Raw genomic sequence first — 14,036 nt, forward strand, 5'->3', positions numbered from 1 at the left:
ACAACATGATAATAAATTTTGCATTTACCTCCCCCTAATAAATTCAAAATTTACAACATGATATTTTGCACAATCGAGAAACTGTTTCTTGCAAACTCCAAAATATAAGAATATCTCCGGATTTCACGGTAGGAAACTTCAAGCTTTAGCTTGCATTTAGCGTTCTTCATGACGTTGTCAAGAATCAACACAGTGCTGGATAAATCTGCCTTTTCCAAAGTGGCAAATCGGCACCCGCCAAAGTCTTATTTTACATAAAATCCACATATACCATGAGGTGGCCATCACTTACAGAGTTCAAAATTACATTTGTTACAAATGAATCTCACCTGTCAGGTGAGATAATAACCTTTAAAAAGAAAATTCCCACGGGAACAATAAAGTTCCTGTAGGAAAATTAAAATTCCCGAGGGATATTATCAAAATCCTATGGGATTCGATCATTTCCTGCAGGATATTTAGAACTCCTGCAGGAATTTTATTTACTATGGGAGAATTTAATCTCCTGTAGGAATGTTATTTCCTATAGGAGAAAGAAAAAAAAAATACCTTAGGTAAGATGTTTCCCTAAGGATTTTCTAAACTCCTATAAAATTTCTTTTTCAGTGAGAAATTTCGTCCCTTTTGAAATTTTTGCTTGCTCCTAAGGGAGAAAAATATCCTGTAGGAATTTTAAATTCCTGTTAAATGCTGTTTTTTCTTTGGATGATGTGGATGATTTTTTTTTTATTTTATGGATAAAAAATGAAATGTTCATAGTTTATTCCAATAAATAGTGCATGACAAACGTGTTTTAATGATTCGGAAAATCTTCATTTAGAAATCGTATCGTGAAGAATTTAGGGCAAAAAGCACTCTAGCGGATCGATGCTTATTTATTGTGTTATGAAAACTGTACGTCAATGAAAAAGGTTTTATTTTTTATTTCGATCCTTTAGTCTTACTTTATTGACACCCAACCTACTTTTGAAGACCTTTTCATAAATAGGTACCATGATTTTTTTGCACGTAGAAAGTTGAACTGTTCGACAAGCCTTCTGGAATCAGTTTCTTTCAAAACAAGACATAATATTTCTGAAGTTCATGGCGCCCCCCTGAATTTCTATTTCTCCGGAACCATACGCAGTTATTGATCTTATTCTACTTCCGATCATGTCTTTAAAAACCTTTTCGGTGGTCGTAACGACAACATCGCACTGTAAGCATGCGCCATTTTTGACGATCGCGATTCCATTTCTTATTGTTAGTGAAATATGAGTATTTGAATCCTTGAAAGAGAAATATACACTTGACGTCACTTGACCACAGTCTTCAGGCTTAAAACGTATCTGAAGTGCCTTAAATAATAAATCTATAGGTAATAGTTTCACACCATTTTCCCTACTTTTTTGAAGACCAATTGAAGTATCAATTACACTCGCTTCTTCAAATGCACTTGTTAAATAATAATTCCGTCCATTAGCACTCTTTTGCCGAGAACCGAGTGACGTCAGAGAGTCTAGCTTTATCTCTGTTGCCTCTCTATGCCCAGGATTCATAATCAGGACGTAAGTAGATAGTTCTAATGCCCATTGAAAATCTTTTGTCCGCAGTGCTTCACGTGCCTGTTCCAAGAGTTTACTTACACCGACTAATTTAATCATTCTATCTGCCTTTTCTGTTTTTGACAGCGGCGATAAGTCCACTGCATCACCACTAAACCAGCCTAAGTACGAGGTAAATACTGTTCTGACTGACCATTCGGTAGTACCGTAAAATTCTTGTAAATATGGATGCTCTTTCAGGTTTTTTGGTAATGTCACTTTATTTGCTATATCTGTAGGGTCCATTCCCAAATTAATGTAGCGTAATGTTTGATCGTGAATATACTGAATTGCGTCACGATACACTGTCAGAACTTCCTGTATGTTTGACTTTCCCACCAGAGGGCGCGTATGACTAGGGACAAGGAATTGAGGGTTGTATTCTATAATAATATCTAAAGACTCCACCCACTGAAGAAGATTTCGGTCAGGTGTTCCTCGAATGGCGTATAAATTTGGGAATGCCTTGTACACATCATCTGCGCAGAGAAATGTATCCTGTTTTGGTAACCAAACACCAATTTGATCATTCGTTTCACCCGGAATGTGAACAATTGACATTTCAATACCTGAAAAATAATGCAAATGTTAGAATTTGACTTCTTAGTTCTTATATGTAGAATCATCGGATCATAAATCAAAAATCTTATACTTAAATGATGTATAAAATATAAAATTCGAATTATGAAATATATGACAGAAGAACTTGGCACCATTTTATGACAATAGTAAGCTCAAGACTAAAATATAGTTTTTAGTCAAAGAATCAAGCTCTGTATACAGAAACCAGCCCTCACCTGCTAGTGTAAGATCAGTTACTCTCTTGTGTACAAATTTATTCGGGAAAACAAGACCCAGCGTAGCTTTTCCATCTCCGTATTTCAACATTTTTCCAATCCCAGAATTCACTGCGTCTGGCAAGAAAACTCCAAACTGTCGCATTGCCCGTCGATACCCGGCGGTATTTGTTGTGAACGTTCGTTGAAATTCTTTATTGATGCTTTCATGTGCCCATATATCAGGAGGGCTCGATTCTTTTTCGATGAATGCCTAAAATTAAGAGATCCTTATTTAATCATGCAAAATAAAATGGTTTGCAAGGGAAGCCGTAAAATTCATGTATGAGGTTTGAGAGAAATCATCTCTTTCATAAGTTAATCATTATATGGGGATTCTAGTGTAACTGCTTATAAACGTTGTTACTCAATGTTAATGTTTGAATGAAGTCAGCGGTAGCAATATTAATATTAATGCAGTACCTATCATATTTGGCTTGAATTTTCTGTTTCTATTTATTAATTAATATCAAGTAAAACCAACTTAAGTTACAGTGTTAACAATAAAAGAAGCCCCATTTATTAATTAAAAAGCTCTGTTTCAAGTGGTAGTTTCAAAAAAGGTCTTTTAATTAACCTTGCTCTCTCTCTCTCTCTCTCTCTCTCTCTCTCTCTCTCTCTCTCTCTCTCCTAAATCACATTTTTTTCTGAAAGCTTTTAATTTATGCTGAAAAAACTGCATTTTCACCACACTGTTAAAAATATCTTATTTGAAAATAAATATTCCTTTTAGATGCCAAGTAATGTTTCTCTAAGGACATAGGCAACGTACCTTACCTACTGATAATTTTTCAAGATATTCTTAATTTAAGATTATAGTGCCATCAGATGTTTGTAGACAAAAAATCAGTATGCAGTACCAGGGGTTTTGAAAAGATATTAATTGATGAAAATGCTTGTATAACTCAAAGAAAAATATACAAAAATTACTAAACATATATTTTAAATGTTTTGTTTAATATCCAAACTTGTTTTAGGGGAAGTGTACAGCAATATATATATATATAAGCATTACAATATAGCAAACAGTTCCTTGAAGTATTGGAACTCTTCAATTCCAGGGAAAAAGACAATAAAGTTCAAACTACGTTGCGTATGTCCTTAAGACACAACGCTTTGGCTTAACATGAATCTAAAACCACGAAATGGATTTCAAAGAATTTTTTTATGGTCTACGGTTGCAGACAAAAGTTTTACCTTTGCGCCATACGTGTGATCTGCATGGTTGTGCGTGTAAATGATTGCTGCTACAGGTTTCTTCGTTATGTTTCGAAAGGCGGTCATGATCTCTAATCCAGTTTCGTAACTTTCAGTAACATCCACAATCACAATTTCCTTTTTTCCCTCTATCATTATAGAATTGGCTAGTGCGTATCCAATTGCCATATATACGCCATCTGTTACCTACAAATTAAACCATTAAGAATCTTTTTAAACAAAGGTTGATATATATATTTTATAGTATTACTTATTAAAAAAATACACACTACTAATTTTCTTAAATAGTATTCTAATTCCCAAACTAGATTTGAAAAAAAAAATAGATAGTCCTAAGATATGTCCTAAGAAATATCCTAAGACACGTCTTAAGACGCATCTTAGGAAATTTCATAAGCATGCCTGCAGGTTTTTGTAACAAAAAATGGGAGAAAAAGAAGACATCAGTTTTGACCCACATTTGGCCATCACGGTACGTGAGAATCAAAATTCTGAAACCTTATTGCACATCCACAGGATGCCATCAATCATCCTCCAAAAGACGATTCGGCTACTACAGAAAAACGTAAGAGGAGTTCAGGGAACCAGAGTTTATTGGAAAAACATCCCCCCCCCAAAAAAAAAAAAATCGTCCCCTAAAGTGAAAATCTAAATTCCGAAACCTTCTTCCACATCTACAGGACACTCCCAATCATACATGTATTTAAAAGTCATTCATTAACATATGAAAGGGCTACTGCGTAAAATGTAAAAGGAGTTCAGAAAGCCAGTTTTTGTAGACAAACGACACTTTTTGACCCCCAATCGCCCCCAGTGTGAAACTGAAATTCTAAAACCTTATTGCATATCTACAGACACTCCAAATCATATTAAAAAACATGAATGGGTTACAGCGAAAAATGTAAGAGGAGTTCAGGGAACCAGGTTTTTGAGGGAAAAATACGTTTGACCCCAACTTGGCCTAGGGTGAAAATGAGAAATCCGAAACTTTATTGTATATCTACAGTGTATAGGACATCACCAATTATAATCCGAAAGATTAGTTGCCTTCTGCAAAAAATGTAAGATGAGTTCAGGGAACCAGGGGCCCGTTTTACAAAAGATCTTAGGACTAAGACCAAAAACTTAAGTTGATTGCAAAATCTTGCAAAATTAATTACATATATTTCTTTAAAGAGTTGCTTGCATAAGATAATCTTCCTTAATGCTTTCTAAAAAGATTAAAACCATTTTCAAAATAATGTAAAATAAAAAATATATATTTGCAAAATTACATTATTACTTCACATTGTGCTGAATTATCACCAATCAATTATCACGTTAACCAGAGCTGGACTTTTTTGTTATTTAATTCAAGAAGTAACTGTTTGGTCACAAATCAGCTAGCTGTTGTATATAGTCCCAAAACGTTCAGATGAATGCAATTGCTCTGAACAAGACACGTCCTGGAAAGCGATTGTCCATGCATTGTTTTCAAAACCGCTCAAAGTTGAAAACTACAAAGTGCGATTTTTTTAATGGTTTCTTAAATAGCACCCAAGTTTTTTCAACCCTTGGAAAATAAAGAAGGATAACTCTTCCGCTCGGATCTTTTAATTCAAAAAATTTTAAATGCATTTTATATTTTCCATTTATATATATATTTTCAATTTGTTTATTTCACTTTGCTAACATATTAAGATACATTCTTATTGTAGACTTTCATGAAATGTTATCCGTCTGTTTTCAAGAAATAAAGTTTTCCCAGTTTTTTACGCTTATTTTTTGTTGAAAATTAAAAAAAATACTAAGACATATTTCTTGTCATTTTTGTTTTTACAAACACTTTATATTAGCAAACGCCTGCCTATAATATTAAGCTTATGAAAAAAGAATTATGCAAGAAAAAAAATCGTTTTTGTATTTCTCATTAAAATAATAAAAAAATTATTGAAATTACACTTTAATATACTGAAAGGTGGGGGTATTTCAAATCCTTCTAATTTGGGTACATAAATATGTAGGAGAAGTTTCGTTTGGTATCCCATACCACCTTAAATGTAAGTTCTAAAACGTGCCCTTGGTTTTTGTAGAAAAACATCGTTTTTTTGACCCCTAATCCCCCCTCCTCCAGGGTGAAAATCGAAATTCCGAAACCTTATTGCACAACAACAGGACACTCTTAATCATATTCCAACATATGAATGGGCTACTGCGAAAAAATTGTAAGAGGCGTTCAGGGGACCAGAATTCTGTTTTATCCCCATTTTGTTCTAGGGTGAAAATGAAAATTTCAAATCTTTTGCACATTTCAAGGCACCACCCAAAAGATGATTTGGCTACTGCTTAAAATGTAAGAGTAGTTTGAGGAAGACAGCTGTGAGCCGGACGGAGCCCGAATGCAACAATATACCTGAACTTTCTTTAGAAAAAAGTCGGGTATAAAAAACCACTAAAAATCAATAAAAAAAAAAATGCACAAAAGACCAGAACCAAACGAAACAAATGCACAATAAAGATAAAATGGTATCCCCCCCCCCCCCCAAAGTGTGTTAATATATTTTTAAAATTAAATTTGAAAGTTCATCTATAGAAAAAATAATTACCTATTAAGAAGTATAATTTTGCTTGTAGAAATTATCATAATGCTAGGAAAAAAAATATTTGAATCGCCTGCTTAAGCTCGATGAATTGGTCACTATTGATAGGAATCTGTTATCAGGTGATGTAAATTTGCCTTTACAGATTCAAAACATTTTTTTTTGCTGCTGTCCATAAATTAATTTATGGTGGCATATTTCTGCCCCTTGTGTGCAAGTTATTTTTCTATCAAATATGTCGACATGCAAGATAAATATGTTGACATGCAAGATAGTAATGTCAACATGCAACATAACTATGTTGACATGTAAGAAAATTGTAATCAAATAAAAATTATTAAAAAAAATCTCAAATATTGCCCACATGTGACATCCAACATGCTAAATGCTACTTATTTATGTCAACATGCATTTTATTTATGTTAACATGCGAGATAAATATGTTGATATGCAACTTATTTATGTCTACATGCAACTTATTTATGTCGACATGCAACTTATTTATGTCGATATGCATCTTGGTTATGTTGACATGCGAGATAAATATGTTGACATGCAACATATTTATGTCGACATGCAACTTATTTATGTTTACATGCATTTTTCAGATACAGTTCTGCTATGACCTTAACATAGACCTTGAAACATAGTTCAAGGTCACTGCACACCCTTTAAAAGAGACCTCGGACGATCAGATGGACGGACGAACACATTAATTACTATAGGTCGCCCGCAGAGAGGGGCCCTAAAAACGTTTTATAATCTACGGTCACGTTTTTAAATCGCCAGGACATTTTATCTAAGGAAATTCAATTTATACTTTGTTGTCCACCTCATATTATAGAAAATCATTTAAACTGCAACATTTGCTTGAATTGATTTTCGATCATTAAAATCAATTTCAATTTTACCGACAAAAAAAAACAAACAAACAAACAAACAGAACCGTGCCTCATTGCACGTGTCTTGGGTAGTACTGAATCTGCACGCTCAGACAAATGTTCAAATTGTGTATCACATAATTTCTTTTGCATTTAGATTTGATCATTTAATTCAAAATCTTATCATTTTGAAAATCGATCATATTTAAAAAAGTATATATCCAAAATAAAATCACAAATCGATCATATTCACTGTAAACTTTTTCGCCATTCCTGTATCTTAAGACATTTACATCGATTTGTGATTTCATTTTTGGATATTTACTTTTTTTAAAATTATATAGTATATCTGTTACTCAACATAACTAAGTTGCATGTCAACATATTTATCTCGCATGTCAACATAACTAAGTTGCATGTTGACATAACTAAGTTGCATGTTGACATAAATAACTTGCATGTTGACATATATAAGTAGCATGTTAACATATCTAAGTTGCATGTTGACATAAATAACTTGCATGCCAACATATTTATTTCGCATGTCAACATAAATAAATTGCATGTCGACATAAATAAGTAGCATCTAGCATATTGGAAGAGATATCTATGGTGGTATATTTCTGCCCCATGTGTGCAAGTTATTTTTCTGTCAAATATGTTGTCATGCAAGATAAATATGTTGACATGCAAGATAGTTATGTCAACATGCAACATAATTATGTTGACATGCAGGAAAATTGCAATCAAATAAGAATGATAAAAAATCTTCAAATATTGCCCACATGTGACATCCAATATGCTAGATGCTACTTATTTATGTCGACATGCAAGTTATTTATGTTGACATGCGAAATAAATATGTTGGCATGCAAGTTATTTATGTCAACATGCAACTTAGGTATGTTAACATCTTACTTATTTATGTCAACATGCAACTTATTTATGTCAACATGCAACTTAGTTATGTCAACATGCAATTTGTTTATGTCAACATGCAACTTAGTTATGTTGACATGCAACTTAGTTATGTTGAGTAGCGGATATATATATAATTTTAAAAAAGTAAATATCCAAAAGTGAAATCACAAATCAATGAAAATGTCTGAAGACCCAGGAATGGCTAAAAAGTTTACAGTGAATATGATCGATTTGTGATTGCATTTTGGATACGTACTTTTTTTCTTTTCTTTTCTTTTCTTTTCTTTTTTTTTTTTTTTTTTTTTTTTTTTTTTTTTTTTTTAGATATGATCGATTTTCAAAATGATAAGATTTTGAATTAAATGATTGAATTTAAATGCAAAAGAAATTATGTGATACACAATTTGAACATTTGTGCGAGCGTGCAGATTCGTTACTACCCAAGACACGTGCATTGAGGCACGTTCTGTTTTTTTTTTTTGTCGGTAAAATTGAAGTTGATTTTAATAATCGAAAATTTATTCAAGCAGATTTTGCAGTTTTAATTATTTTCTATAATATGGACAACAAAGTATAAATTGAATTTCCTTAGATAAAATGTCCTGGCGATTCAGAAACGTGACCGTAGATTATATAAAACGTTTTTATGGCCCCTCTCTGCGGGCGACCTATAGTAATTAGTGTGTCCGTCCGTTCATCTGTTCGTCTGAGGTCTCCTTTAAAGGGTGTGCAGTGACCTTGAACTATGTTTCAATGTCTAAGGTTAAGGTCATAGCAGAACTGTATCTGAAAAATGCATGTAAACATAAATAAGTTGCATGTTGACATTAATGTTGCATGTCAACATATTTATATTGCATGTCAACATAACCAAGTTGCATGTCGACATAAATAAGTTGCATGTTGACATAAATAAGTTGCAGGTCGACATACATAAGTTGCATATCAACATATTTATCTTGCATGTCAACATAACGAAGTTGCATGTTGACATAAATAAGTTGCATATCAACAAATTTATCTCGCATGTTAACATAAATAATATGCATGTTGACATAAATAAGTAGCATCTAGCATGTTGGATGTCACATGTGGGCGATATTTAAGATTTTTGAAGATTGTTTATGATTTTTATTTGATTGCAATTTTCTTGCATGTCAACATAGTTATGTTGCATGTTGACATAACTATCTTGCATGTCAACATATTTATCTTGCATGTCAACATATTTGATAGAAAAATAACTTGCACACAAGGGGCAGAAATATGCCACCATAGATATCTTAAAGATTTTTTATAATTCTTATTTGATTGCAATTTTCTTGCATGTCAACATAGTTATGTTGCATGTTGGCATAACTATCTTGCATGTCAACATATTTATCTTGCATGTCGACATATTTGACAGAAAAATAACTTGCACACAAGGGGCAGAAATATGCCACCATATTAATTGATGAAATCTATAGATTACAAATTGGTATATATGTTATCCTACAGATTTTGTATCACTTGTAAACTTCATATTTCTATGAATTATTTTGCATGACATTTTGTGAAATTTAAGGAAAGAAATTAGCCCTTTCACTTCAACTGCGGAACAGCTCCTTTGCAGGGCAGATTAATAATATTTGGCGAAGTTTTTGTAGGTAGATAATTAAATGACATTTATTGAACAATTGTTGTTACGTCACTGAACTAGATCATTTTGCCCTGCAAATGAGAAGCATCGCAGTTATAGTGAAACAGTCTATTAGTAAGTTGTAAGAAATTGTTTTCAATCCTTTTGATTTATTTGATATGTTCCAAACATTTATTTTTCTTCAATTCAACCTAAAAGTATTTTTAAAAAATACTAATACCTGTATAGATATTCAAAAGATATTTTTGTATGACAATCGTTTTCTTCCATACAATCTGGATGTTAAAATGAACAATAGGGTTTCTTTCAGACTGAAATGCCGCCACTGATGGATATTGTGCTAGACCTTGTTCATTCCAAAGTTTAACTGTAGATGGTAAAAATACTGTTCATGTGAGATGCAGTTTCTAATTTCAATTTAATGAAGAGTATTTCCTGTTCTTTTGTTTTTATAGTGTATCCGATTTCTATGTCTCATATAATATATACATGTTTTGCTCATAAATGGCTTATCTCTCTGTTTTTTTTTTTTTTTTTTTTTTTTTTTTTTTTTTTTTTTTTTTTTTTACACTTTCTTGGAAATATATTTATCACAACTTTCTAGGAAATAAACATGTATTTTATTTTTTCAATTCTATTGGTAAAACTGGAGTAAATTTGATTAATGTCAGGGGTATCAAAAACCACAGTATTCCAGTCAGTAGATAGACAGTTCCTCAGGAAATTTACTGTGGATACTCTTATTGTATTGTCTAATAACTCCATGCATCCGAAATGAACGTTCACTAAGCTAAAGCGTGTTCTATAAACTCTAACTTGTATTTCCATGATTTCAACAAGAGTTATATTATATTCATTAAAATAAGGTCAACATGTTCCAGGGTTGGGTTATAAAATTTTTACGACCATTTACTATACTGCATACCTGGATGACCTCTGGTCGAGCAAACTCGACAGTATGGTTATGTAGTTGGTGATCTACGGAAGCCAACCGTTGAATCCTCTCTTTGTACGATGGACCATTGATGGCTGTCCATAATCGGTTACCTAGGTAACCAGTCAATGCTAACAGAAGCACAAAAAATGCAATTTGGGGTCCTTCCATTTCAAATTAATCCGCAACATTTAATGTTCCAGTTGATGTGGTTTGTTTCCGTGCTGAAATTATCAATGACTTTTACATAAAATGAATGCATTTGCGAAAATAATGTTATTTGGTTAAAACTGTAAGTAAAATTAATTAATACAGACAAAGATACAAAATAATTATAAAAAAATAACCAATCTTCTAATTTAAAACGTTTACTCGTCTAGTCCACATGTACGGTCGAATCGTTATTAAAAGGTGATAAATAAGCTTTAATTACTATCAAGCAAATACTGTATAATCAAAAAATTAATTTTAATTAAATAAATGTAAACTTACCCATTTATATTGGCTTAAAGCGACAAAGTCCGGCATCCTCTCAATGTTTACACATAACACGATAACGCTTCTAAATTACGTAGGTCGGAAAGTGGGTCGCATTCCAAAATGCAAATCTTGTTCCTTGGAAGGGTAGTGTAATAAATAAGAATATATTTATTCGTTCGCGGTTCTAAGGTTATGTAGATTCCCTCTCAAATGTTCAAATGACCGTAGAAATTTTTATTGTATTGTTAATCAAACGGTTGCAGGATATTGTTCGAGCTACACTTTATCCGTTTTTATTACTGCATGCATCACAATACCCGCATAAGCGAGGGAAGTGAGGCGGAAATACTTTTATCGTATTTAATTTCGATTTGAGAAATTAAATTGTTAAAAATCCTTAATAATGGCTGGATCAAAATTTACTATGAAGAAATATGACACAAGATAAAATATATCTTAATGAAAGCAATGATACATGTAAATAAATTACAAAATCAGCATGACACATCATCTCTGTAGCTTAAATTCATAAACATACAGAGATATTTTTTTTCTCAGATTTTTAATAACTGTTGGTAAACGTTTAAATATTTGTAACATTTCAAAGTAAAAGAAATCATGTATACACTTTCCCTTTCTTAATGTCCAGTTTAGCTACCTTTAATTAGAAATGTGCGGAATAAAGCTGAAAATTGTTAAGTAATGCTGATTAAATTTAACATTACACTGTTAGAATTAAGTGTTGAAATAAAAAAAAAATTATCAGATAAAGGATGAAGTGTGATGTATAAAGCGACAGGTTATTTACTTATATCTTACACAAGCCCAGGTACACAGTCAACAGCGATAAAAAAGAATAATCAGGCTATAAAGAAGGCCACGAGCTCCAGTGACCTAATCAAACATGATATCGTAGGGTGGATCTATTTATATCACTGCATCAGCGTACTTTTGAGGGTTTAATTGGACTTGTGTAATAAGTAAATTACAACGATAGACTTTCAAATTTAGTTCTGAGCTTTAATATGTTTGTTTACCCCACCTCTGTTAATTTTTTGATGAAATCCTGGCTTACGATTGGTTGAAGTCTCTCACGTGAAGGGGGTGTATTACTTATACCTAGTCGCTTGAAAATCAATACATGGTCGATACGGAGTTATCGTTCTTTTGTAACGTTAGAACAACTCGAGTTCACGCGATTTGCCGAGTGTCTGTTGACAATGTTACAGTAAACTAATGTAAGTAAAGAAGATGGAACCTTTTTTTCCTTTACTGAAAGTCTTCAAAACTTTCAGTACGTTATAACAGCACAAAACAATCTCAAAACAACATTACGTCACACAACGTGACGTCATAATAGGCATTGTATGAGTGATGAAACATATGGCTCTAAATTCGCTCTTGAGTACATCTTGACCTATGAATGTAACAAGAGGAATATAAAGTAAATTATTTAAAAAATTGAAATAAGAAATGTTTTATATTGAAAAGTATATTGCAAATATATAAAAAAGATAAAATAAGCAGATTTTTTCATCAACCTACTTTTTTTTCTTGAAATGAATTTGATAATTCCACTGGAATTACGCATGTGTTGGGGGGCATTTTCAACCATGTCAAAATAAAAGTCAAATATACGGCGATAATACCTTGTACACAGAATATCTTCATTCACTACACTGTTTAGGAAGGATAAAATTAACATACAAAGGTATTTTAATGCACATTATGTCTAAAATAAAAGAAAAATAGGAATTTATTTCTTCTCATATTTTGAACGTAACGTCTGTCAGACTCAATACACCGGGTACATTGTTATAAAATGGGCCATTGTTTATGCAAACTATTTTATCTTTCTTGTCTACTGATAGAAAATTTACCTGTTTATCAATTAAGTGATCGCAGATTCAACAGAAAAGCACGTGTGCTTAGAAATTAACAAATCTGTGGGATGCTTCCTGTGTCTGTCATGGCAAGTGGGCGTTACGTTCTATTTTAAGAATGGAGCTCGGAGATGCTTCTTCTTATACATTTGACTTAAAGGTTATGAATATTTAATTTTTCTCCAGTGTTCTATGCAAATGTGTTTACATTTCGATAAAAAGAGCTACAGAGAGAGCCCGAGAAGCCACGAACGTTTGTCTGTCAAGTGTTACGTTACACAAAGTATGTTACGTTCATGAAAATATAAGTTGTCTTTATCCTAGATTTTAAACACATATCATCAAATATTGTCAGCTGGTAGGTGTATTTTGGATTTTTTTTTAAATATGAACTTACACGCTCTTCATCACTACATAAACACTTAAAATTTGACATTTCTTACATAACGCACCGATTGACAGACATTGCCTGAATACTATCGTAACGGTGACAGACAAAACGAATGTCTGTCCATGTTACGTGAAACAAACGGGTGCATTCAGATTTATACGTTCAGTGAATTAAACGAAAAAGTATTTTTATTTAAGAATATTAGTGTATCATAAGGCAAAATTTGTCTTTATAACTTAAACAATACAATTTTGTAGTTGTTTTCTTGCAGTTTTAAAAACGAGTCTGTCAGGGTTACGTGCATCCGTACATGTTACGATAAAGGTTTGATCTATATGAAATAATTTATTTTTTTAAATTTCATTAGTATTTTCATAAATAATAATGTCTTGTGTATTATAATTTCCAAGAATAAAAGATAAGCTTTGAATGATAAATTTTATTGACTCATTTCAAACAAGTATTGCTCAAGAAATATCGTTACGGTAACATGACAGACATGGTGGAAATTTTGTATGTTACAAAGCGTATGGCAGAGATTTATTTTTTAAAAATTCAAATTTAAAATCTATAAGGAATCAAAATTTGAATAATGTCCATTTCTTACGGCAACATTATCTTTTTGATAAGATAATGAAAGTTTATGATTTATTTGGCTGGCTAAGTAAAGGAGTCTGTCAGTGTTACG

The 14,036-nt window shown here is 32.2% G+C and overlaps 1 protein-coding gene across 1 annotated transcript; it reads right to left on the minus strand.

Moving 5' to 3' along the window:
- Positions 1-857: 857 nt before the first annotated feature.
- On the minus strand, positions 858-10,785 carry LOC133205856 (linear primary-alkylsulfatase-like). The gene is made up of 4 exons (XM_061341741.1): positions 10,586-10,785; positions 3,617-3,823; positions 2,381-2,633; positions 858-2,152 (listed from the first exon to the last, which is right to left on the minus strand). Exons 1-4 carry the CDS (start codon positions 10,763-10,765, stop codon positions 1,044-1,046), a joined length of 1,749 nt encoding a protein of 582 aa, XP_061197725.1. The 5' UTR covers positions 10,766-10,785; the 3' UTR covers positions 858-1,043.
- Positions 10,786-14,036: the final 3,251 nt, after the last annotated feature.

The sequence above is a fragment of the Saccostrea echinata genome, unplaced genomic scaffold, assembly GCF_033153115.1.
Source record: "Saccostrea echinata isolate AGI-Se365-2 ecotype Australia unplaced genomic scaffold, CSIRO_AGI_Sech_v1 ptg000054l, whole genome shotgun sequence".
In the NCBI taxonomy this organism is placed as follows: Eukaryota; Metazoa; Mollusca; class Bivalvia; order Ostreida; family Ostreidae; genus Saccostrea; species Saccostrea echinata.

Bases quoted from the DNA above. Each gene is read 5' to 3' on its own strand.
- LOC133205856 (XM_061341741.1), bottom strand. From the start codon at position 10,765: ATGGAAGGACCCCAAATTGCATTTTTTGTGCTTCTGTTAGCATTGACT. The intron at 3,824-10,585 runs GTATGCAGTATA...TTTAATTTGTAG, and splicing joins CTCGACCAGAGGTCATCCAG to GTAACAGATGGCGTATATAT. The intron at 2,153-2,380 runs GTGAGGGCTGGT...ATTATTTTTCAG, and splicing joins AACTGATCTTACACTAGCAG to GTATTGAAATGTCAATTGTT.